The sequence below is a fragment of the Betta splendens genome, chromosome 11 (genome assembly GCF_900634795.4).
Source record: "Betta splendens chromosome 11, fBetSpl5.4, whole genome shotgun sequence".
NCBI classification, from domain to species: Eukaryota; Metazoa; Chordata; class Actinopteri; order Anabantiformes; family Osphronemidae; genus Betta; species Betta splendens.
This window is the reverse complement of record NC_040891.2, coordinates 8,621,462-8,644,811: the sequence shown is the minus strand read 5'-3', so window position 1 is coordinate 8,644,811 and position 23,350 is coordinate 8,621,462. Positions and strand designations below refer to the sequence as shown.

At 43.5% G+C, this 23,350-nt stretch overlaps 1 protein-coding gene and 1 long non-coding RNA gene across 3 annotated transcripts in view; both read left to right on the top strand.

Moving 5' to 3' along the window:
• The window catches only part of gabbr2 (gamma-aminobutyric acid (GABA) B receptor, 2), a 113,688-nt gene that overhangs the window by 3,906 nt on the left and 86,432 nt on the right, over nucleotides 1–23,350 (top strand). The window contains exon 1 of one of the 2 annotated variants that reach the window (XM_029167110.3): nucleotides 623–1,687. The exons of the other annotated variant lie outside the window; for it this stretch is intronic. Coding sequence (XP_029022943.1) covers nucleotides 1,373–1,687 — 315 coding nt within the window. The 5' untranslated portion in view covers nucleotides 623–1,372. Of the gene's footprint in view, nucleotides 1–622; nucleotides 1,688–23,350 lie in introns of those variants that run through there. 2 annotated transcript variants of the gene reach the window in all.
• LOC129604889 (uncharacterized) lies at nucleotides 1,765–8,759 on the top strand. Its single transcript, XR_008696197.1, has 2 exons — nucleotides 1,765–2,844; nucleotides 7,593–8,759. It is a non-coding gene; the product is annotated as an uncharacterized LOC129604889 (long non-coding RNA).

Here is a 23,350-nt window from a genome sequence, read left to right as displayed (position 1 = left end):
TGTTTCCCAAACACTCAGTCAATAGATCCAAACAGATAGTCTGAATAGCAGTTTGCACGCACCTTCGCCCTCAATTAAGTGCACTTCTAAGGTGGGAATGAGTGTTTCCTCCTGCCTGTTCAGACAAGAACAGCTGTGACTATAGTTGACAGTTGTGGCATATACTGTAGGTGTCACTGTTTGATATGTTCCCCTTAACCGTAAGCAGCAACATAAAATCTTGTTTTTTCAAGTATGTTGATGTCGTGCAGCCCATGATTGTTATTATTTACATGTTGCTAGCGGAAAATTCTCTTCTATTCATAGGTGAAGCATATAGTTATTATCTATAATTGTACCAAGGATACTTCAAGTAAATCAAACGCCTGGAACAATCCTTCCCTCCCTACGGATCAGCCTTTACTATATAAATACATCTGTGCGCGTGCGCGCGCACGTGCGCGTATGAATTAAACCATGCATGGTCGTCTGAAACGCCGTCTGCCTGCTATAACATAAAAGCCCATAAATCACGCTCGGCTGTCAGGGCGGTGATGAGTCTGCCCCGCATAAAGCCTATGCAGCCTTTCCACTACCCCCCCCCTCCCCTCTCTCGCTTCCTCTCCTCCTCCACATTCAGTGCTCCCTCTTGCGCGCGCGGCGAGGAGCAGCAGCAGCGGCGGCGGCGGCGACGGCTTCTGCGCTCCTCTGACGCACCATCGGAGATGAACATCCCATTCCCACAGGCTGTCAAGGCAGACTCTCTCGACGTCTCCCCCTCGGACCCTTTTCAATCAAGTTCTCAACGTCGGCTGAATTCCTTCCTGATTTGCTTTGCGTAGCGCTTCGCCGCGTGGTAATTCGCCAGCTTCAGCGCAGCGTTTGGCAGGAATGCCCACAGTTGCCATCCCTTGGCTGGGAATTTACTTCGGAGGTGATTTTGTATCCGCAGCGACAGTCAACGAGTGATTTGATTTATGTTTACACTTCCCGGGGTCCTCGTCATGATTCCGGGCATTTTTGAGGGCATTCTCGTGCCTCCAAAATAAGTGTTTTTCGCATTAATGAGAAACGGGGAATTGCATCGGGGGCTGTTTTGGCAGGAAATCGTTTGGATGACGGACATCGAGAGGCGATAGCTTTCATTGTGCAGCACACATTTTGCGCCCTTGGAATATTCTTAGACAGACATTGCGAGACAGTATATTCCAGTCTCAGTTCGCAGTCACAGCCACAGGACGAGTTTGCCCACTGCAGGGGCTGCTGCGGCTGTCGCGTCTGCGCTGCTCTCCAATACGCGTTTCTGGACGGGCGTCCCGGACGAGCCCGAATTTGCGATGCCCCAACAGTGAGGGGCACGGCGGGATCTCATCTGGTCACCCTGCACCGTAGCATGGCTCCAGCCCGGAGGGACTGCAGCGGCTGGGAGATGCTGCTCCCGACGGGATGCCTGCTCCTCTGTGTTCTGCTGTCCCCCCCCGCGCTGGCGAAGGTGTGCAACGACCGCACCAAACACGGACAGGACAACAGCTGGTTCGCCAGGGACGGGGAGAACCTGCCCATCATGGTGCTTATGCCCATGAACGAGTCGGCCCTGATGAGCAGCATCAGCCAGGGAATCGAGCCGGCAGTCCAACTGGCCATCCAGCATATAAGGGAGTCCAGGAAGTACTCGTTCTCGCTCATCACCAAAATCTATGACACCGAGGTAAAGACGGGGAATAAATCCTTTCACTAAGCTGCTGCTGTGTGGGTCATGCGTGTTTAAAACTGTTGTCTGTGCGCGTGTCCGTGTGCGTGCGTATGTGTGTGTGTGTGTGTGTGTGTGTGCGCGCGCTCGTGCCGCACACGGGCGCGTGTGTGTGTGCGCGCGTGCGTGCGTGCGCAATTGCCCCGCAGCGCTCCACACAGTGTGCGTCCAAGGGGAAACGCTGGGATCTGTTATGTTTGGTATCTGCGCAGCTCCGCAGATGAGCGCGGTTTCATTGCGCAGCATTGGGCTGCTGACACCCCCCCCCCCTCCTCCTTAATGACAACACGACGCCCGTGCCCGTTTCGCGTCTCCCTCTTTATGACCGCTGCAGCTGGTCGTTCGGAATCAATTTGGGTGAATTCTGGCATCACGCGGCGCCACATCACTCCAGAGCCACGCTGTCCCTGCGTTGAGCGCTTTAATCATTACCGCAGTCTCAGCAAAGACTGACAGGGCTGTTAGAGGACGCAAACGTCATCTGCCCACCAAGTGTTCGGCGTGTGTGATGTCACCGTAGAAGGGGATATGTGACTTCTGATGCCCTTATGCCGTCTGTCACGAATCGTTGTGTTTTAATGACTATAGGTCTGGTTTCCCTCATGCCTGAAGATGGCAGTAATTGGATGTACGATTTTTTTCTGACTTCTAGCGCCCTTATAAGGAGCTGAAGCTTACTGCTTCCATAGGCTAAATTAAGATCTGCTTATCTGATATCATCATCAACAACAACAAGATGCCGCTGCAGTTGAGATCCTCTTGAAGTTAAGTCACTGCTACATCTTTAACACGTCTGACTATGTACAGTAGGCGTGTTCTCCATAATTTGTTTACACTCAACAGTAAGTCAACAGTACTTACTGTATAGTGGACTGCTAGGGTTTAGTGATTTATCAGCATCTTGAGGACACAATGCGTTTGAAGAGTTTAAAGCTGCTGCATCATGTGGTTGCTATGTCGACAGTAAGGACGTTGACGCTTATAGATATATGCTTTGGCAACGCAGCAATGAAATGCCTCATTTGGACACTTCTGCCCCTTATTATGCGGTGGACTGTGTGGTTTGGGCACAGGTGTGTCTGCATGAGAGCGCACACAGCTCTCTGTTGACGGAGGTAAGCCCTCACAGGCGGCATGCGCACAGACCACGGGATTAATATGCTCTTATGAAGGTTATGATTTTCTCCTATTCCCTGTGAGCGAGAGAGGAGCTGCAAGCAAGAGGTCAGTGGGCCAGACTGACATCCACTTGCTGGGAATGTCTGATAGTGATGCCAGCTTTCTAATACTGGCAATCGATGGGACCTCATGAGAACAGTGTTATTTGATGACTTTGTGGTCAAAGGCTAAACTCTTTTACACTGTGGCACTGCCAATCCCGTGGTATTTGACAGTAGTTTTGAATACAGGCCAGCTAAAGAAATTGAGCTATCATACTTTAGAAATGTCAGAATTAATATATTCCAGCCCTGGAAGAAATCCTCCATGTTTTTTTACCATCATATGTAATTGCCTTTGCTGGAATATGCAGTCGATACTCCTCCTTTTTCATTTGTCTTTTTTTCATTAGTGGCAGGACTTATAGACATATAATTGTTAGTGCACTAGATAAACGCATTAATGAGAAACATTGGTCAGAGGTGGCTCATTAACCCTGGCTTTAATAACTCTAACAAAAGAGCACCATGCCAACAACCTGGAGTTTATTTACAAGCTGCTGGAAATCATCTGGTTCTGCTTGGCGTGAGTAAGTCAGCCGGAGACAACTGTGGAAACATATTACAAGAGGATATTACTATTATATATTTACGGAGAGTAATAAGGCAGCAGATCCGAGAAACCGTATTTCAGAATGTTTGTTTTTTTGTTTCAAATGAAATGGTGTGGTGTGTTTTGAGTTGTCTCAATGCTCTGGAGCATTTATACAGTACATTGAAAAAAAGCGCTGCTCAGGAAAAGGATATTACTGTAGCCTTGACTATATTGGTTATGGAACCTCTGCCGTGTTTATAGGAGCAATAATGTGAAATTACTGATGGCTGTGCAATTAAGAATTCACCACACATGTTTGTTATGCATTTATTGACATATAATCTTTTTTTATTCATATGAATAAAAGTCCTGAACACACACACACACAGCGTGCCCACATACAACATGCCATATGTCAGGAAACAATACATGCATCAGTGCATTTGTTGCAGCTAGCAGCAGGCCAAGTGTGTGCTTGTGTGGTTTTGGTACATGTGTCCGTGTGTGTTTATGTGCGGGCGCTGGGATTTAGCCCGGCAGATGTAAGTAATCAGTCCCTGAGCAGAGGCTCTTTATCCCTTTATCCCATGTCAGTGGAGCCATGGGTAGACTGAGCAGGCCCAGTCCACTCTGTGATGGTGGTGCTGATGATGGGCGCGATCAGACACTGTGTAAGTTGTAGCAGAAGAACAACTAAAGACTATAGGAGCAATTACTGGAAGTGGAACATATCTCGTGTGAAGTGTGTTGGTTTGGTCGAGATCTACTGCAGCATGATGTGAATCTGATCTAATCAGGCTGAAGAAAGATGTCTGTCCTGTCTGTAAGCACTGTAGGTGCCATGGCTTACCACTTGTAGTAGAGTAAGGCTACTGCGGAGTTTGTGTGAAAATCCAAACACTGCGGGTGGAAGAGAAACATGATGTAGTATATCAACGACTGTAGGAGCCTTAGCGCGGGAGCAGCAGTTGGTTCTCCACCGTAACTCAAGGCGCGAGTGTGGGTTTTAGTGTAACTGGGGGCTGATATTGTTACTCTGCAGGCTTAGACGTTGAAAGCTGCGAAGAGGACAGCAAGAACCCGCTGAGCAAGGGAGGGAGACTGGACAGAGGGAGCTTCACTGGTTCATAAGCAATAGATCACCTGCACCTGAATAATTAACATATTTGAATTGGCTAAAATTCATTTTGAATTCATGTCTACTCAATCTATACAGTAGCTATATAATGTAAACAGGCAAATGTTGCTGTTGAACACATCTGCATTCAATAAACTTGGGACATTATTCTTAGTAGAAATCAAGCAGTTTTAACACAACCACAGAGACGCACAATCCATAGTTGGAGGTGCAAATCTCAGCAGACACAAATGCAGATGATTTTTCATAAGGCCACCGTCCGTCCAGGCGACGCGATGGGCCTCGTTAGACGCTGTTAACAGTGATCCGTGTTCTGAGGTGCTGCTCGAGCACATACGTATTCGCTCTCCGCAGAGGACTCGAGGCAACATGTCACATTCCCGCGCATAACAGCGAGCCTGAAACCAGCGTACGGCGCGCATGTTCACAGGAGGGAGAACTCCCCCCTGCGCGCATGTAAGACACCGTGTCAGTTTGTCAGAAGAAGTTATGTTTTCAGTACAAAGCCTTTCACTATTTAGGGCTTTTGGCCTTTAAAAATTGAGAAAATTTGTTTAACAATCTTCATGTTTCAGATTCAGGAATTCATGTATTTATTTAAAGTATTTATTTCAGCGTACGTTTTGCTCACAACCTTCAAGTGCACTGATTTATGAATGTAGTTCACCATTTGATCTTTAGTATTAGACCATCAGGCAAATGAAGCTGCGCCTCTGCACATCTTGTATAGCAGGGTCTCTTATTGTGCACCACATATTATTTCAATATCTGCCATCTATTCAGCATCGTAGTGGTGACCCAGGGGAGTAAACAAGGATTGCCCGCCACTGTTCCTGTGAGAGAGCGAGTGTGCATGGATAGTAGGGAAACACGCCGTGTGACGGCCTGGGTTCTCTCTAGGCACACAGAAAGTGCTGAGTGTGGCTGTATCCACTGACCCGACACAGATAGTGGGGATCAATGTGCAGCAGCCCTTCTCATAGAATGAACATCTCATGGGAGAATCAGATAGGCAAGAGAGAAAGAGATGTGTAGGGCTTCTTGATGGCGATCGTGAAATAGCATTATATCATTGTCTCCTTGGGAAGAGGAAATGGCCAGTCTCTTAATTCTTATTGGATAATAACCAAAAGCCATTTGTGGTGTTGCTGTGAGGGTGCATAGTTTAATGGCTATGTGAAAAAAGGCAAGTGGTGCAGGCAATAAAGGCTACTCATCAGTCTTGGATTTGGTTGGGAAAGTGCATAGACTTACTTAAGTAATATTATTGTATTTGTATATTCTAGCACTATTTTTTCACTTTTGTTTAAACAATATTAAATGTTGATATTAACAATTGTGAACAAAATGTACTAGTTACAGTAGACTTCAAGTGGCTTGTGAGCCATGAGCATGGAAACTAGAAACCTTAAGTCTGCTAAAAGATGCTCTCGTATGTGTGTAGAGGCTGGCGTGGCAAAAGACACTGCATAATTAACAAAACATAATGAAGGCAAAAATCAAAAAGGTACGATAGATTAAACAGGTTCCTTTGCAGCACGTATTGATTTTTATTTCGTAGTATCCTTGAGCAGCTCATTATATCGGTCCTTCTCTGTGCAGCATCACTGCTGCTTGTACTTTAATGAATTCCTACATTTGTACAGTGCAGTACTGTAGATACTAGATACAGTGGCTCTCCTCAGCTTTTGCACATTCTAACAAGTGTCACGCCTAAAACCCTGTTGTTGTTTCTTTTTGCCCAGCCCAACACTGGGGCTTTCCACCCACACCAGGCCTGACCTCTTGACCTTCTTCCTGTTTATGCCTGAGGATTTCCCTCAGAGAAATATGTCATGTTTGACTGCTCCTCTTTTACGGCCCATTACTCACCATTTCCATGTGGGAGCATCTTTGCGCTAATGTTTTAACAACACAATTATTCTACTGTATATAATATTGGTATTCCAGACACTTTAATTGAGTAGGTGAGTTCAGGTGTGATTAAAAACAAATTATCTTTGTGCCTTCCTCCCCAGAACACCTTTTTAGGACTACATTATAGTATGTTTGACTTAATCCTATTGTTTAACTATGCTGGTATTTATAGGGGAGGATTGACAGTATCAACCTGCAGGCCTTGATGTGCTGACCAAATTAAGAACTCATTGCAGGAAAGTTGCAATAACTGAAGTCAATTTCAAAAGTACCTCAAGCAGCGTTGATTGCTTGCAAAGCAGCGTGTTTGTCTATGAAAACCGCTGGAGGTAGGAAAAGGATGTTAAACAGTCTGTACGCTGGATGTGTGGGCAGAGGTAGTTAATCTATCAGTGGCTGATGAATGCGATTCTTTGAGATGGACCCAATCACCCCCACAGTCATATTGTTTAAATCAGGCAATTACACCGGAGCTTCCCGTTAAATTACAACATAGCAGGATGTAGTAGTTAAGCCATTTTTTTCTGAATTGGTAAATCTACTCCTCTTTAGCGCTGTGGTCAGTCAATGAACTGAACAAATACAGTTTTTATCAGCCTTCACGTGCCAGTGTCCGAACTGTACGGTGGACAGCACTTTCATTTTGTGCTACATAAAAAAACAGTACTAACATGAAGTATATATAAATACATTACATTCTAATACCGCAACAGAGATAATTATGATTTCTTCTTCATTGTTATTATATGCAGGCGACATACTCGTGTAGTAATTTGCTTACATGAATTCAGTTTGTGATCAATTAAGTTTCAAATTAATTTGTCTTAGTCAATTCTTAATCTTCCTTTCTTTGTGCCATCGCGTTTTCCCAGCAGATGCTTTGATGAGACATCTGTTGACGTACCCCCCCTCCTCATCTTTCTCTTTCCTTCCACTAAGGCTGTACTGTTGTCGAGAGGCGCAGTGACTACAAATGTGGCCATCCAGACGTCTGACTACCACTAAAATTAAACAGCAGTTACTGATTGATTCACATGTCTCTGTGCTGATACTTAGGCAGGGACACCCACTGGGAAATCACCCATGAAATAGACTTGGAGAATGGCTCAACAAGTGGCGGCACCAGAAAATGGGGACTGCAGGAGGACGAGATAGCAGAGGTGCTGAGTAGAACGATCGGAGCGAGGCAGATCAACTGGAGCAAAAAATCGGACAAAAAAAAAGACTAGAGCCGGGATAAAGATGAAAAATACTGACAAGATGGCGCTGCCATGTTGCTTGCAACAATAACTCTGCTGCTGTTGCTGTATCTATAAAGCTGTCATTGATCTCAAGCCAAACCATTTGCACAGTAAATTAACACAGTGTACGTTTAGCAACTGATCTTGTTTCTCTACAAACTTCTAGGAATTACTTTTCTTGGCCGCCCAGATGTTCAGCTAAACCTGAATCCTTCCAGTAGAGTGGAAAATAGTTTTATTTGAACTGTTGTGGACTGTTTCTAATCATCTGACCCACCTGTCCTCGTAAAGGTCACGGTTGGTGCTGCAGCCGTCCCACACCCCGGACATCAGTTGCTAAACTCACTCAGATCCAGGACAGTGTGTTTGTCTGTTTATAGTTACCAACCCCATGAGAGGTGCCCTGCTGTTGCATGTCTGTAGAATTTCCATCACTAATAGACTGCTCACATGCAAATGAGACTGAGAGTCACGATAAGGTTGTTTTTAGATGGGTTCTTGTTGTCTGACCTGCAACCTGTGAGGAGAATGCCCTACAATTCCGCATGACCTGTTTAAAGGATCTACTTGACATCAGTTACAGTATCAGCCTTTGTTACGTCATAATCCTCAAAATTCCAGTCTCTCCTTCCCCCCACTACACCAGTCTCCCCCACAGCTCCTCCACTTTGCTTACACCTTCCACTGTCAACTCTCCGCCTCCCTGTCCCTCTCCCATGAGGGGAGAGAAATTAAAGGATTGTAGTGGAAAGGCTGTGCTGTTGTCATTAGAGATTGCACAAATAGTGTACCGTGTGCATGTTCCTGTGTGTTGGTTGCTCTTAAGGGGACCTGAGAGGCCGTCCTTATCCTTGTCAGTCCTATATAATTGCATAAAAGGTTAAAAAATAGAGGAACCGACTCTTTGTTTTTGGGGCATTACTACCTACATGAATGGGATAATAAAGCATGAGTATTCATATATATGGCATATGTTTGACTTGCTGAACTGTGTGTATGTGTGTGTGTGTGTGTGTGTGTGTGTGTGTGTGTGTGTGTGTGTGTGTGTGAATTGGGCAGTGTGCCTGATTTTGCATGTGTACATCTTATTCCCAATGGACAGTGGCACTTACTACTTGTTCCCAGAGGGCAGCATGGTTGTCTTGGTCACAGCTGGGGTGTGCGTGAGTCTAAAGCAGGTGCCTCAGACTAGTAATAGCTTTCTGTGGTTCGTGTCACTTATCACGTGGAGTCATTTAAAAATGTTTGGCTTTTAAAATAATTATTTTGTTGGTTAATATAGGTCATATTCATGAGAAATGCTGTCTACATGCTGGTAATGTTGTAATTTACCTTCATAACTGGAATGATGTTTATTGAATACGAACACAGGTCTGTGTATAATGTGTACACAGCTTAAAACTACTTTTGAACTGCTGGCTTCTTTCCAATAACTCAGTACCTAGAGCTTTTGTGGATAAAATTAAAGTTAGCTTTCAACATCAATCGATTTGGGAATCGTATTGTGGGGACAGAGTTTGATAAAAGCCAGTTTGAACTTAGAACAGGACAATGACTCCATATACAGCTACAGATCTCTCAACCTTAAACCCAAAACAGCTTATGGTTTGTAAGAAACCTCAACATACTGACATTAAAACACAGGGAAAATATAAGTTCTGCAGTAATTTGCAGTATTTCTTGTTCATTTCTTTAATGAACATCTTTACAGAACATTTTCAAGTGGCTCTAAATGTTTAAAGTTAAACTCCAAGTGAAGTTTCTATTCCAGTTGTGTTTGAATTGCATTTTTAAGCCACTTACACAAACTTCCTTTGATTGAAACTGTCTCCTTTTAACAGTATATTCTACAATTGTACATAATTTGTTCCTTTGTCACAGCAATGCAGCATTGAAAGCCTGAGAGCCACTTATCAGCTGGGTAATATGTTCTAGCAGTATACACAGCAGTGGAGCCTGTAATGGAGAACCACCCACTGTTGGAAACAATTAAAGAATGCAATCAAACTATTAAACCAAATGCTGAAATGGAGCCATTATATAAAGCCAGGCCAATTCCCATAGCTACACAGCAGCTCTGACATTATTAGGTTATGTTGTATAGCACATGGACAAATTGACCTGATCTACCGTTTGTCTAGAGCACAGGTTGTCAGAAAATGTCACTGCCAGTGCCGTTCCTGTCCTCTAGAAAGAGACACTCAGCTGAAGGGACGATTACACAATTTCAGTCCCACTGATAAGGACCTCCATGGAGCACCTGTCAGAAGCACAGCCTTCAGGCTTATTTTACATGGCTGGGTTTTATACTTTACAGCATTCTTCAGCAGTATCTCATCCCTTTGTGTGTGTGGAACCTGCCTAAATTCATATTTTGCCTTTTCACTTATGATGTGTGCCATTTCAATTTAGCCATCATCGGTGTAACCCTCTCTGTGTTTGTCAGGATGTTCCTGCTTTAGCTGGCTACGTCCCGATTATATGTCTGAAAGTGACTATTCTGATGTGCTGATAACATTGGATTATACATCTGTCCATGTGGCACAATGCAGGTCTCCAGCAATCCCCGATACACATCAGGCCTTTGTCTATTTGCTGCCTACTCATAGTGGCTACCACTTCCTAGCTATGATTACTGGGGCCTGTTAGCGGAAAGCAGCGGCGAGCCTATTGTGTTTCAAGAGCGATAACAGCAGACAGTAGATTCACAGATGTAACCACAACACAAATACACAAACACTCTCTGCTGGACGCACACAGTAACAGTGTCACACATCTGTCATACCCATCCAATGCAGACAATCCCACCACATGCGATCACAAAAGTCTGTGCAATGATGATAAGAGATCATTTGAAACTAAGCTCTATCTGCTGTTGCTGAGCCATAATCTTTGTGCTTCTATATGTATGTGTGACTGGAAGCAGCGACAAATCACTGGAGAAAGAACAAAGGAGTGAGTGGCATCTTGTTTTTGAGCAATCCTACCTCAATTCATAAGATAAAATAAGATGTACACATGCAAAATCAGGCACACTGCATGCTGCCCAATACACACACACACACACACACACACACACACACACACACACACACACACACACACACACACACACACACACACACACCAATCGAAACAGAAGTGGCTTGGCCATAAATGTTGCTCCCTATTGTTACATGCAATGAAGTAGTTATTCTTTGTTTAATACATCTATAAACAAAACATGTAATGGACTAAAGTGGCAGTTGGAACTTCAGCTGTAAAAGGAGTCCAAGTGATAGATAGGGTGAGGTTCTGATTGGCTGGACCAGTGGCCTCTTGTCTGACTGATGAAGTGTGACTGTAAAGCGGGAGATGTTTAATGTCTTCTTTATGGGGAGAAGCATTTTTATCGCGTATACTGGCTAGGCTATGTGCACGCACGCACGCACGCACGCACACGCACACGCACGCACACACACACACACACACACACACACACACACACACACACACACACACACACACACACACACACACACACACACACACACACACACACACACACGTGTCTATGTACAATCAGTCCAACACAGGGACCATGTATCCCTGAAGGATTGTTATCTCTCATGGTTTTTCACAGTTGACTGATGACCAGCCAGGAAATACTGTAAAACCTGTAAAGTGTGTGTTGAAGATTAATGTTCTAGATACAATAAAAGAATGCCTGGTTGGATGCTAAGCTGTAGCAGCATGATCAAATATCTACAGGAATTGTAGGGGTGCTGCTTACATGTACTTTTACATTTGTACAGAATTAATGTACAGAAGGCGAATCATTTGAACGCTACCCTAATCTGGGGGGTGGGGTGAGCTGGGGGGTCCTGGGTTTTCCACATTTGCTGCACCATCCATTCACTAGTGGTGATATTGAATTCCTGTATTTTCACACGGACTTGACATTGATCAGCCGTCTGGAGCCATGTCATAAAACGTAACAGGGCCTCTCGGGCCATTTCATCAAAGCCGCATACACATAACATGCTGTCACTTCATTGCATTGTCTCCAGTGTCAAAGGGCCCCATGCTGCACATCAAAGGACTTGGTCTGTATTTAAAATCCACCCTTCATCACTTCAAAAGGACCAGTGCGGTCATGAAATACTTTTTATGACCTTGGAGATGCGTTTTTTAATTTTAATTCTTAAAAATAAAACACTTCCTACTTTTGGTTTTGACTTTTTTGACATTAAATCTGAAAATTGCAAACTACCGAATAAACTTAACGTAATAATCCTCATCTTTTATAGTCCTATGTGGTTATGACACTATTTACATGATTAGTTGCTCTAAAGTAAATTGCCTGTTATGTTATTCCTTTTCTGCAGTTCTCAAGAACAATTGATGACAATGTGTTGCTGCTTCTTACAAATTGGTATTTTATGGCTACACCTGAATGTCATTATTCTTGTTTGACCAGTTAAATCACATACTTTTCATTATGCAAATTTTTGTGATTTCCTTTTGCGCTTTTCCTTAGACTTCAAACCTTTTCAATACTGTGAATTTTATTTTTTATTCATTTTTTCATGGCCACAGTGGGATGCTTGAGGAAAGCCCTCCTGGGGATTTCACCATTGCTGCCAAGAGATACTGGCCAGCATTTCCCCGACTGGTCATCTTTTATTAAGCCCTTTAATTATGTTTGAGGTAAAAGGCTGTGCACGTGAAAGATAGCAAATAAATCTCCAGTGCCTTCAGTATATTGAACTCTTATGGTGGCCACTTTATAATAGCTGCCTATGTTTAGGACCATTTTCCAGCATGAAAGGATGATTCCTGCCATGTATCACTCCTGCTCAATCCTTTTCTGTGATGGTTATTGGGCGTTTGTGAACTCTTATTGCCTCAGATATCTACAGTATGGGTGATTTATCAAACGAACAGGAAGAGCTTGTTGAGCTGATGACATCCCAAACTGTGAGAAGGAATAATGTCTATCATGCTAATTTAATAGGAAGCAGTTGGATGGCGAGTGAGATTTCATTATCCCACGTAAAGAAGATAATTCCAGGGGCCATCTGGGCGGATGGAGGACTTTACTTGTGAGATGCATCCACATCAACATTTGTATTCACATACTGTAGACAGAGCTGTCACAACCCTGCTGTAATAGGAGTGTAAACAAGCTGCCTATTGGCCTGTCCAGTGTTAGGCTACATGTTTTCAATCACACAGAGGGGACATCAGTAAAAGTCTGAGGCGTTCAATGTTGAAGTCGTTTCTATAGTTTTAAGTCTGTTTGTTGTAATCATATGCTAGTGCTTATTTTAAATGTCCCCTCCCTCCCAGAAATTACAGTTTAAATGTACAGACTCATTTAAAAGCAAAATCAGGCTACAGTCTATACTAAACCAATTATGGCCTGTATTAGTATTCGAGTGGAACATTAGCAATTAGCATAGCCATTAAAAGCATCACCATGTCCTTTGGAGGACAATTGAAAGAATAACAGAAATGCTAAAATGTATATTTTAGGCAAATTCTTTACATGGCATTGTACTAAAGTTGTCGTCCACCTTTCGTCCCCTGCAGAAAAAGTGTAACGCGTCTTTTGGGAATGCAGTTCTGTCCATTTAGTGGAAAATGGCATCAATTATCATTATTGAGAACCCAAGTTTATTTTACGAGTTTATTTTAGCTGCCTGTACCCAACACTAACCTGTTTCTTTTCAAAGGATGGTAAACAAGCCTCATATTTAGTAGAGTGTATCTTTAAATATGTGTTAATCATAATTATTCATGATCCCTGGTGGTTGTTTTCAGTTCCTGTTTACATAAACATTTGTATGTCTGAACTCTGCGCCGCCCTTTGCTATCTTGACTTGCTTTTAAATATAGGGAAACCGCTACTGATTCATAGATGACTTTAATACTGGTTTCCTCAGTCACATTTTTAGGAATGGACTCTAAATTTCTCAATTGAGTTTTCCATAACAAAAACCAAGCACTTTTAGATGATATTGGATTATAAGCTTCTTAAAGCGATTCGTAGTAGACCTATCATTGAGATATAAAAAGAAACAAAGGAAGTCATCTGTGATGTACAATAAGAATTTGACTGAAACATAGTAGCTTTTTATTCTTAGGGTGTCGCTTTCCCCTTTCCCACTAACACTGTCAGTATCATTTCTTTGATGGCCAAAACTGTGTTAGCTTGTTTGCTCCCCAAGGCAGAATGTGTGATGAGGGCAGAGAAGACTACAGGGTCATGACCATTCTTCTCCCTTTGATAGAGGGCAAATGTAAATGTCAGCGATGTCTGAAAAAGAAAGGTCTACTAGTGTCTGATTCTACATGGAATAAGCTGTGACAGATTGAAAAACTGTTGTAAGCTACACTTTGTGGAGACAAAGCTGAGAGGAAGAGAGCGTAATTGGAAAAGGGGAAGGCGGAATAATAAAATGTAGAGACTCACAAAGAAATTAATCCAAAAAAACATTTTCTATATTTAAAGATGGACATTTGGTTAAAGACCACAGAATAAACCCCTCCATAGTAAGTTTCCTCATCCTATTTTATTTGTGGCAACTTATTGATTTGTATGCAAATCTCTATTGAGCAGTCATAATTTACCTAAGCAGCCAAGATCCATACTGTATATGACCTATGGTACAGTATTGTACAATATGCTGACTGCATACTGTAGGTGTGAAGACAAAGGTTCGAAGGCTAAATATTTTGATGACCACAGCGTTTTAAAAGACCGTTTGTCATCCTTTGCGTAATGTGTTCAATTCACGGTTTGCACTGAAAAGGTTTTACCTATAAATATATTTTCCATAATTTGTGTTCATCATTGATGAAGGCTTTGGAGTCTAGTCAAATGTCACAGCTTGCCCCCACCGCTACAAAGAAAGAATGATAGCCTCTGTTTATTTATTATTATTAAGGATAATTTAAATACTTAAAGGAAATGTTCACTCACAGCTCACCAAGGCAATTGTGTGAGCGCGTATGTGTGTGAGGATGTCTAGTGAGAACTCTTTAAAATGATGTGAGAGCAGTGCTGGTTTCAGGGATGTGCCTCCACACTCATATCTGGGGTCTGTGTGTCATTTTGTGAGCGTAATTGCACTGATTTCAGGCTAAGTCTATTACATGTGTGGCTGAGTACACGTGTGAGCCTCCGAGATAGTCATTTGGGTTGGTTGGCTTGGGACCGAGAAGGAACATAACGAGTGTGCCAAGCTTGTTGCGGGGTATTCTCAGACAGTCAGGGGAAGCAGGCCTGCAGAGGGCCGGGGCGCTGGGAGGGCCATGTGCCGCCACTGTCACATGTCGCATTTACTGTAGCACGGTGGCGGGCGGGCGGGCGGGCGGGCGAGCGAGCGAGCGAGAGGCAGGCGGGCGGGCGAGGAAAACACCACCCACTGACAAGCGTGGGCGTGGGGGCTGAGTGAACAGGATGGCTGTCGAGCTGGCGCTTCTTCCCCAGGCTTTATCAAAGGGAGCGTGGAGCACAATCAGAATAGTACTCGACATGTATCTATAAATGAAGACTCATCCTATAGCCCTGTTGTGGATTAGTTCACCCCTGTAGGGTGAATGGGGTCGTATTGTATTTTATTACACCATATTTTGGTGTTTTAATAGTGATTTTAACAAACTGTAATTAAAGTAAGACAATGATATTAGTGGCTTTGAAATAGTCTGTTAACGGTGGGGCCGTTTTGGCAGGTGTGTGCATTTCTAATAGATGTCCAGTCTCATTTAGATCAAGAGACATCTCAAGTAAGATCAAAAGAAATGAGATACAGTGTGTCACAGAAAAGGGGGGAATACATTCAGTATGTAAATGAAATCTCTGCATTTCAGATTAAGTTGAGAAAAAATATAAAGTGTTATAAATAAACAGCCAAGACACAGAATAGGGAGTTACAGCTAGAATAGAAAAGTAGTAAAACTTTGTATTCTCCTGAAGAAGCCTTGCTTCATGCTGTTTTGACTCTTAGGTGCAACATATGTCAGTGTGATCATAGCACACAGCAACATACAGAGACACAGACTGGGTTTCCATAGAAACACCTCTCTTCCTTTTTTATCTATAAACATGCAGACTTACTACGCAGCCCAAATTTCTTTGAAGACCTCAGTTTCCCCATCACCTTTCATGCCTGCTGTTTGATCCTCAAGGCAACCAGCCATCCACACCCACACACTTGTGTTAAAACATCATCCGTTCCCTCTTTAATTTCTACCTCCCATCACTCCTAACCCTCCTGTTTTCCACCACCTCCACCCTCTGCTTGTGATGGACGTCCGCTGTGTGCAGTGTACAGCAGCCTGGGGCGAATATTCTGTCACGCATCATCATTATACGCCCGAGGATGGCTGTATTTAAGCCAGGGACCCTGTGTCTTGATTATCGCAGAACAGACTGATTAACCCTTGAGGTGAAGCAGTTGTTTTCAGCATGGTGGTAGGTTGCCATCTTGAAAATATTGTTTCCTCTCACTCTACTGTGCATTAAATGCTATATGCGCTATTGATTAACATGCAAACGAAGTCAACGCCTTTGTTACATGTTCAACATGGTTGTGCTGTTTGCATGTTACATGTCAAAGCAATGACAGCATTATTAGCTTTTCCTGCATAAAGGACCGGTGTTGGACATCATTACAGTAGTTTTAAATTAATTATTTAAATTCTGGACTGGACTTTGCAGGACTGACTTCTGTAACTGTTAAAGGTACAAAAACATCAAATTAGATGTAACAGCTTAGAGTGTATAGTTACATTAAGTACCAGTATCTTCTGTCATTTATTGTATATTAAATTGAAAGATAATGGATCAAATTAGATAAAAGCAAGTAAAACCATGCATATAACATTTGTACAATATCTGTACTGTACAACTAATTAAATCTAAAATATGGAATCAACAAGCATGAAATTAAAAATACCAAACAAGGATTAACAGTGGAGCGTTTGTTTATACATAAATAAATAAAAAACACTAAACACATTAGATCCAAAATATTTAGAAAGAGATGTTTTATTCAGCCAACAGGCACCAAGAAGCATTTGTTATTGCATATTGCATGTCTGCACTCCTGTGCCAGGATTGAAAAGGAGGGGAAAAAGAGATTTCTTGGATTTAATCTGCTTCTAACTTTCTCTGAACAGAACATTAAACTGCTCGACGAAGTCTGAGCGAGACTCACTCTCCATCTAATCTGCTGATTTGGCTCTTCGTGAGATTAAGGGTTATGGTTTAGAAAGGAAGCGAGCGGGAGAGAATGGCTGAGGCGATGACAGAGAAGGGCGGCTGGAGACAGGAAGTGAAAGAAGGAGGAGGAACCCTAACCTAAGGGAAGGAATTGTGCAGAAGTACAGAGGAGATGGAAATAATTCTACAAAGCACAAAGAAGAAATGCTGTTTGTGACTTCGCTTGATTGTTGGGTGAAAATAAAAGCTGTGCACATTCATTTAATGCTCCTTGAGGTGGGGCTGTGGTGGGTCAGTAGAAGTGGGTGTATCCTGCCTGTTGGCAGCTCTTAATTCTACAGACCATTAACTCTGACTTGTATTGTCATTGTAAGTGGATTTGGATGTTTTGCTCATTGGAGCACTGTGACATTAGGAATATTCTAAATGAGGACTGAATCTTATTAAACTTTGTTGTACTGTTTTTATGTTTTATATTTTATTACCATAATAATTCCTCCTGCTTCGTGGTTTATCCCACGTAGGCTGAATACGGGAGGGGTTTAAATTCTTGCACCTTTTCCGTGCTTCCAAATCCACGTGAAGTGATAAACGACTCTTATTTCTCATGTGGGATTAGAGGGTCTTTCTTTACACAAGTCTGACATGAAAGGATATTTCTAGGGGCTTTTTTTTCCCCCCGGGGATCTGAAGTTTTAAGTATCATCCTGTTTAGGGACTTTCAGTCTTCTAATGTGACGCTCCTATTTGTCTTCCAGTCAAGCCGGTTCATTTGTTCACAACTACCCTAAGTACAGTAGTGGTGCGGGGTATTTATAGCTCTGATTCAAAGCTCAGTCTTCTGGCTGGCTAGCAGTGCTTGCGTGCAGTACAGTGTAAATATAGCCTCGCTTCTGTTTCAGCCGCTTTTCTTTTTGCATTAACTGTGTCTTTAATAAGAGAAAAGGGTGTTCTCTCGCCACGAATATGTCAAATGTTTGAACTGTAGCATGCATGAAAGCTAGACAAAGTGATATTTCTGTGTTCTGTCCCCTGTCTCTCCCCAGCACAGCTAATATAAAGTGTTTTTAACCTGCGGGGCTGAGACGGAGGAGCTGTAATGAGCTGGGATTGTCACTAAAATAAGTGGGTTTATATCTGCTTTTGTGTGCGCTCGCAGTCGTAAACTCGCTCCATGCCTGTTTTGTTGCGTATCCTTCCCAGTGTGTTTGTGCCTGTGCTGCCTTGTCTTCCTCTGTGTGTGCGATCTCTCTCCTGCGGCGCTCGAACGTGACACTTAGGATGGAGGCGAGTGGGTTTCTACCAAGATTCAGTCCCAAGTTTCATTAACTCAGACAGTATCCCAGAGCGGGAGCACGATGAGAAGAAGTCCAAAAATGTAAAAAGTACAATTACAGACGAAGGGAGAGTGTGAATGATTGTACGCGCACCTGAACCCAGCTGGAGGGTCCCCTTTTTTTTTTTTTACAGCTGAGGCTGTAGTACAATTACCACACAGTCCTCTCTGATGCTGATCAACCCCCCAACAAGCCGGGCCTCGTTCCACACCAATGACTAAAACGATGGGGACTGCAGCTGACACTTGTGCCGAGAAGAGGAAGAGCAAACACAGCCAGCTCCTTTCCTTCCAAGTGCTGCTGCTGCTGCTGCTGCTGCCGCCGCCGCTGCTTTTATAGTCCAGGCTACTTTTGTAAGCCATTTAACATTTCATGGCAGAAATGCATGGCCCTCTCCTGGGCCGAGAGTTACAGCGCTGGTTTATTCATCAGTTCTGGCCAACTTAGCTGGAAGAGGAAAGTCATGTTTGAGGCTAGAGAGAGAGAGGGAGAGACTGGGTTTGCGATCGTAGTTGCTTTGTCATGGTGGAGTAAGATGGAGGATTGTTTGTTTAATATCATGCTCAGAATTTACCTGCTGTATTCAGACCTGTAACATCATCTTAGTCTTCGAATTCTTTGCAAAAAATGTGTACTTTCACAATAAACCCGTTCCAGGGCCTGTCTCCTTTGGTACATTTTCTTATCTTATCACTTTTCTCTAATTACCATTTACAATTTTACTGTTGTTGTTTTTCCTGCCCTCTCTCTCAGGAGGATTTTGGAGAACCAGAGTTTTCTCATTAACTTTAGCACGACGCTCGAATGTCTGCCCGGATGCGCATTAGTCCACCAGCTTGGCCCAACTGATGGGGACCTAGATCAGAGGGCAGACAATACAAGTCCCCAGTGGCTCTGCCTGATAAAACCTGCTAAAACTGAATGTGTTTAAATTCCATTTATTCCTGCGAAACACAGTCAGCGTTGTATTTTTAGTGCCTTGCGACATGAGTGCGAGGGAGAACAGGAAGTGAGAGATTGAGAAAGAACTGAGGCAAAGACCAGTGGAAGTTGGCAGGTTGAAAGGAAGTCAGCCGGGACCCCCAGAGCTGCGTGAGTCACAGCCACACGCACGCACACGCACACACACACACACACACACACACACACACACACACACACACACGGATGTACACGTACAGACACAGGTTACGTTTTGGGGATGTCAGGACACATCACTGTCCAACTGAATGTTATCTCTGTCCTCCTCTAATAAAAGAGGACATGTCAGAAGTGGAGACAGATCACACTCCTACTTTTTGCTGCTTTTTGTGTTTCCCCCTTGAACAAAAAATTGGAATAAAGTGGTTTTGTTTTATTCATTTAGTTAATTAACAGTAAAGTTTTTCCTCTAGTTTGATGTTTACATCAGTAAACAACATACTGTACAGTATCTTCTGCCATATGGTCTTTCTGCCCTACGATAACCTCAGCGTGACACCGTTACTGTTGTAGTGCTGATGTGCTGATGGACAGCGCTTACACCATTTGTATTTGTGGTGACCAGTGAAAGAACACAATATTATTGATCCTTGTGTGTTTCATTGTTCATGGTGTAGCATAACAATCATGCATTTTATTTGGCTGACAAAAGCAGATGAGAGCTGTACATGTGTGTTGACTTGTGAAATGTACGATAGAGAAATTCCATCATTTGCAAATTAACATGAAGATTCGTATGACAAAGCACTTACATATTTAGAACCTGAAACCTGGGCACCGTGTGCAAAACACACGTCATCCGGCCCTTCCAGGTCCATCAACTCTGTAGGCTGCTATAGATCATCTTGTTCAGGAACAGTGAACGGCCCAACTGGTCTGTTAGGCAGCTTCACCAGGGACCAGTTAATTACAGCCACTGCCATCATTATGTAAATCCACCTCGGTCATCAGTAACTGCAGGGTCGAATTGACAAAAGTAACCTTCTCTCTAGTAATGTACGTATAAATGATACGGTATTACACATATTGATGCTAATAGAATGTTTATTGGATGCAGTTTATTGACTGGTGAGCACATGTGATGCAGTACATGCATACTGACATACAGAGCCTACTGTGTGTGTGTGTGTGTGTGTGTGTGTGCGTGTGTGTGCGTGTGCGGGCTGCGTAGCCTCAGACTCTTTGAAAGCCGCTCAGTGGGAGAGTGTGTGACACGCAGCCAGCACAGATTTGTGATGCTTTATTTAAAAATATATTGAACTTCTGCAACCATGGAGACAACAGCGTTTTCGTGAATTTTGCTCTCATTCATTCCGGTCCGGTGGAGACGCGGCGAACGCTGGAGCCACGTGCGCAGACGTGCCTCTCGGGCGCCGGACCGCTTCATATCTGGAAATGCGCTCACATGTAAATGTAGCGACGGAGCAGCAGTTAACCCCTTCAACAGGTTCTCTGTTGCCATGGCAACGAGCTGACTGAGGGAGATGAGTGAAAAACCCTTTTTCCCTGGTGACCAGCGGAGACATGAGGAACTACCAGCTATCAAATGAGCTGATGTGTGTCAAAATCTCATCAGTTCACCAGCCCCCCTTGTCTGTAACTCGTCATTTGCACCAAAGAGCTGGGTTTCCTCCTTTAGTGATTGACATGACTCTATTGTGCGAATGCACACGCCACACACACACACACACTTGTTTCCCGTAATAGCTGCAGCCATCATTATCTAGCAGCAGTTCGTGCCCGTGTGCTGGAATGTGCAGACATGAAAAGAGACCAGTCTCATGCTCATTCTGTATTTCCGCAGATGAGCATAGAAAGAGAAGGAGAGTCATGAGCCAGTTCCCTCTGCATTCTTCTCTCCCATGAATCTGCCCACGCGCTGCCTTCCACCCACATCATCGCGGCAGTGATGGAACTTTTCTGCCTCCTCCCTTGCTCGTTTTCTCACTCTCTGCTCCTCTTCTCCATCCTATTCACGTTCTCTCCCCTTTTCAGTTTGTGAGTCTTCTCCTCTTGCACTCATTCCTGAACTTTACTGTCTTCTCTCTGTCATTTCCTTTATTTTTGTCCTTCCCTCCCCGTCAGCTCATTTTAAATTATTTCTCCATCTGTGTTTCACCGATGTGGCTTCACTTTAACAAAACTCTAGAGGATTTATATGAGGTCTTAAGAGTTTCCACTGTCATTGTAATGTTGTCAAGGAGTCCTTATGACCAGTAAAGTATTCATCACTAAGTTGAATTTAAGGTTAAAGGTACCGATAGAACAAAAGATGCAAAAAGTACTGTATCATGTCTTTAGCAGAAAAGAGAATGGCACACAATTCAACAGAAATTAGAGCGTATCATAAGTAGTTACAGTATTTATTTATTGTTCTTAATTTTAATAAATATCATACAGCCCAATCCTTGATGATACAAAATCCCCTTATGATTCCCCCTATCACGGTTAAACCATCGTGTACTGCACAGGGGCAGGTTTTATCCTATCACAGCCTGTGGGGGTGCCTCATCAAAGGCCTTCTGGCCTGCCCGCCCTCCTGGGCATTGCCATCCTCCAGGAAACACATCAAACACATGAAAGGAGAACCTCCAGAGTCACAGCCCTTCGGCTCCACAGAAGTCCACATTTATCATCATACCTGACAGACAGATATGTGCTTTGTGCGGAAACGTACTGAAATACCGTGGGGCTAATTGTTCGGCTTCTGTCTCTGCGTCTCTGCTTCGATTTTAAAAATGACAAAAAACGAGTTTTTAAATGCAGCTAGAATTCCATGTTTGCTCAGATCAGTAGCAGACCTTGAGATGTCTCCTCACACAGGAGAACATCACAAAGAATTCCATTCTTTCTTTTAAGTTCTTTTCTGAGCCGTGCTCTACTCCCATATTTCCCCAGCTCCAGCCAGTCGAGGTAAAAAAAATAACAGTAAATCTCCACTTCAACCACACAGCAAATTCACACGGTGCGATTTTATGCTCCATAACATATTCAACCGTATTCTCACCTTCAATGTGCTTTCCCACTGCCAGCTGTAAAAGACAGTATTCACAATGAGGGGGGGTTGGAGATGCAGCCATCTTTAAGGCAGTGGTGCATGCCAGAGTCTGCTTGATGAGTTCACAGAGGAAGTAGTTCATCTTCCTCCACTGCTATTTTATTCATTACTGCCTGTCGGAGAGGGGAACAGACACACAGTACACTGAATACAGTGTAGGCATGCACACACACAGGCAATCAGGTGGCTAGGTGGGCAGAAGAACACTTTGTGTTGTTTCCCTTTAATAGTCTTCGCTGAGCCTTATTATTCTCATTTATCATTTCCTATATAAAAAGGTGGCTTTTTTCTCATTTAACTATATATAGCCACCATTCATATGGCACGCAGTTGCCTGAGGTTTTTAAACACATCTTTAAATAGTAGCTCTAAACCCTTCAGAGGATTAAATGCATATATAAGAACCCCAGAAGCCGGCGGTGCTATGCCTCGGCTTTGTGTTTGCCTTTTGTTTTGTCAATTTGAAATGAACTGCTGTGGCCTACTTGTGGTGGGGGCAATTAGAAGCGAACCCCTGGGCAGTTGCTGTTGAGGATTTCCGGATTTTCTCACTTGAGTAGACAGCGCTGCAGCACGTTTCGCACAACACACATGTCCGCAAACTGAAGCGCGGTTAAAGATAGCGGCACGCAGGGACGGCGGAGCGCCGCGCTCGGGCCCTGGAGGTATAGTTATTTCAATGTTGCTCCTTGGTCTTTGTGTGACACACTGCGTGAAGGGTCTGTTGGTTTGCGGGGGAAGAACGGAAGCCATTGGGCACTGAGGGAAGGTATGGAGGAGAAAGAGTGTGGTGTTCTGTAACTGCCTGGTAGCCCATGCTTATCAGAGCTCAGCAACACTCATTAGGCTCAGCTGCCTGTGCTGTAAAAGTTTGGGAGATTCAAACTGGAGAAGACTCATATTCCTCCCCCTGCAGCCAAAACAACCTCTGAATTACACTATATCTCCTTTTTCTTGAGACGCAGATAAGTTTGGATTTGTCTTCT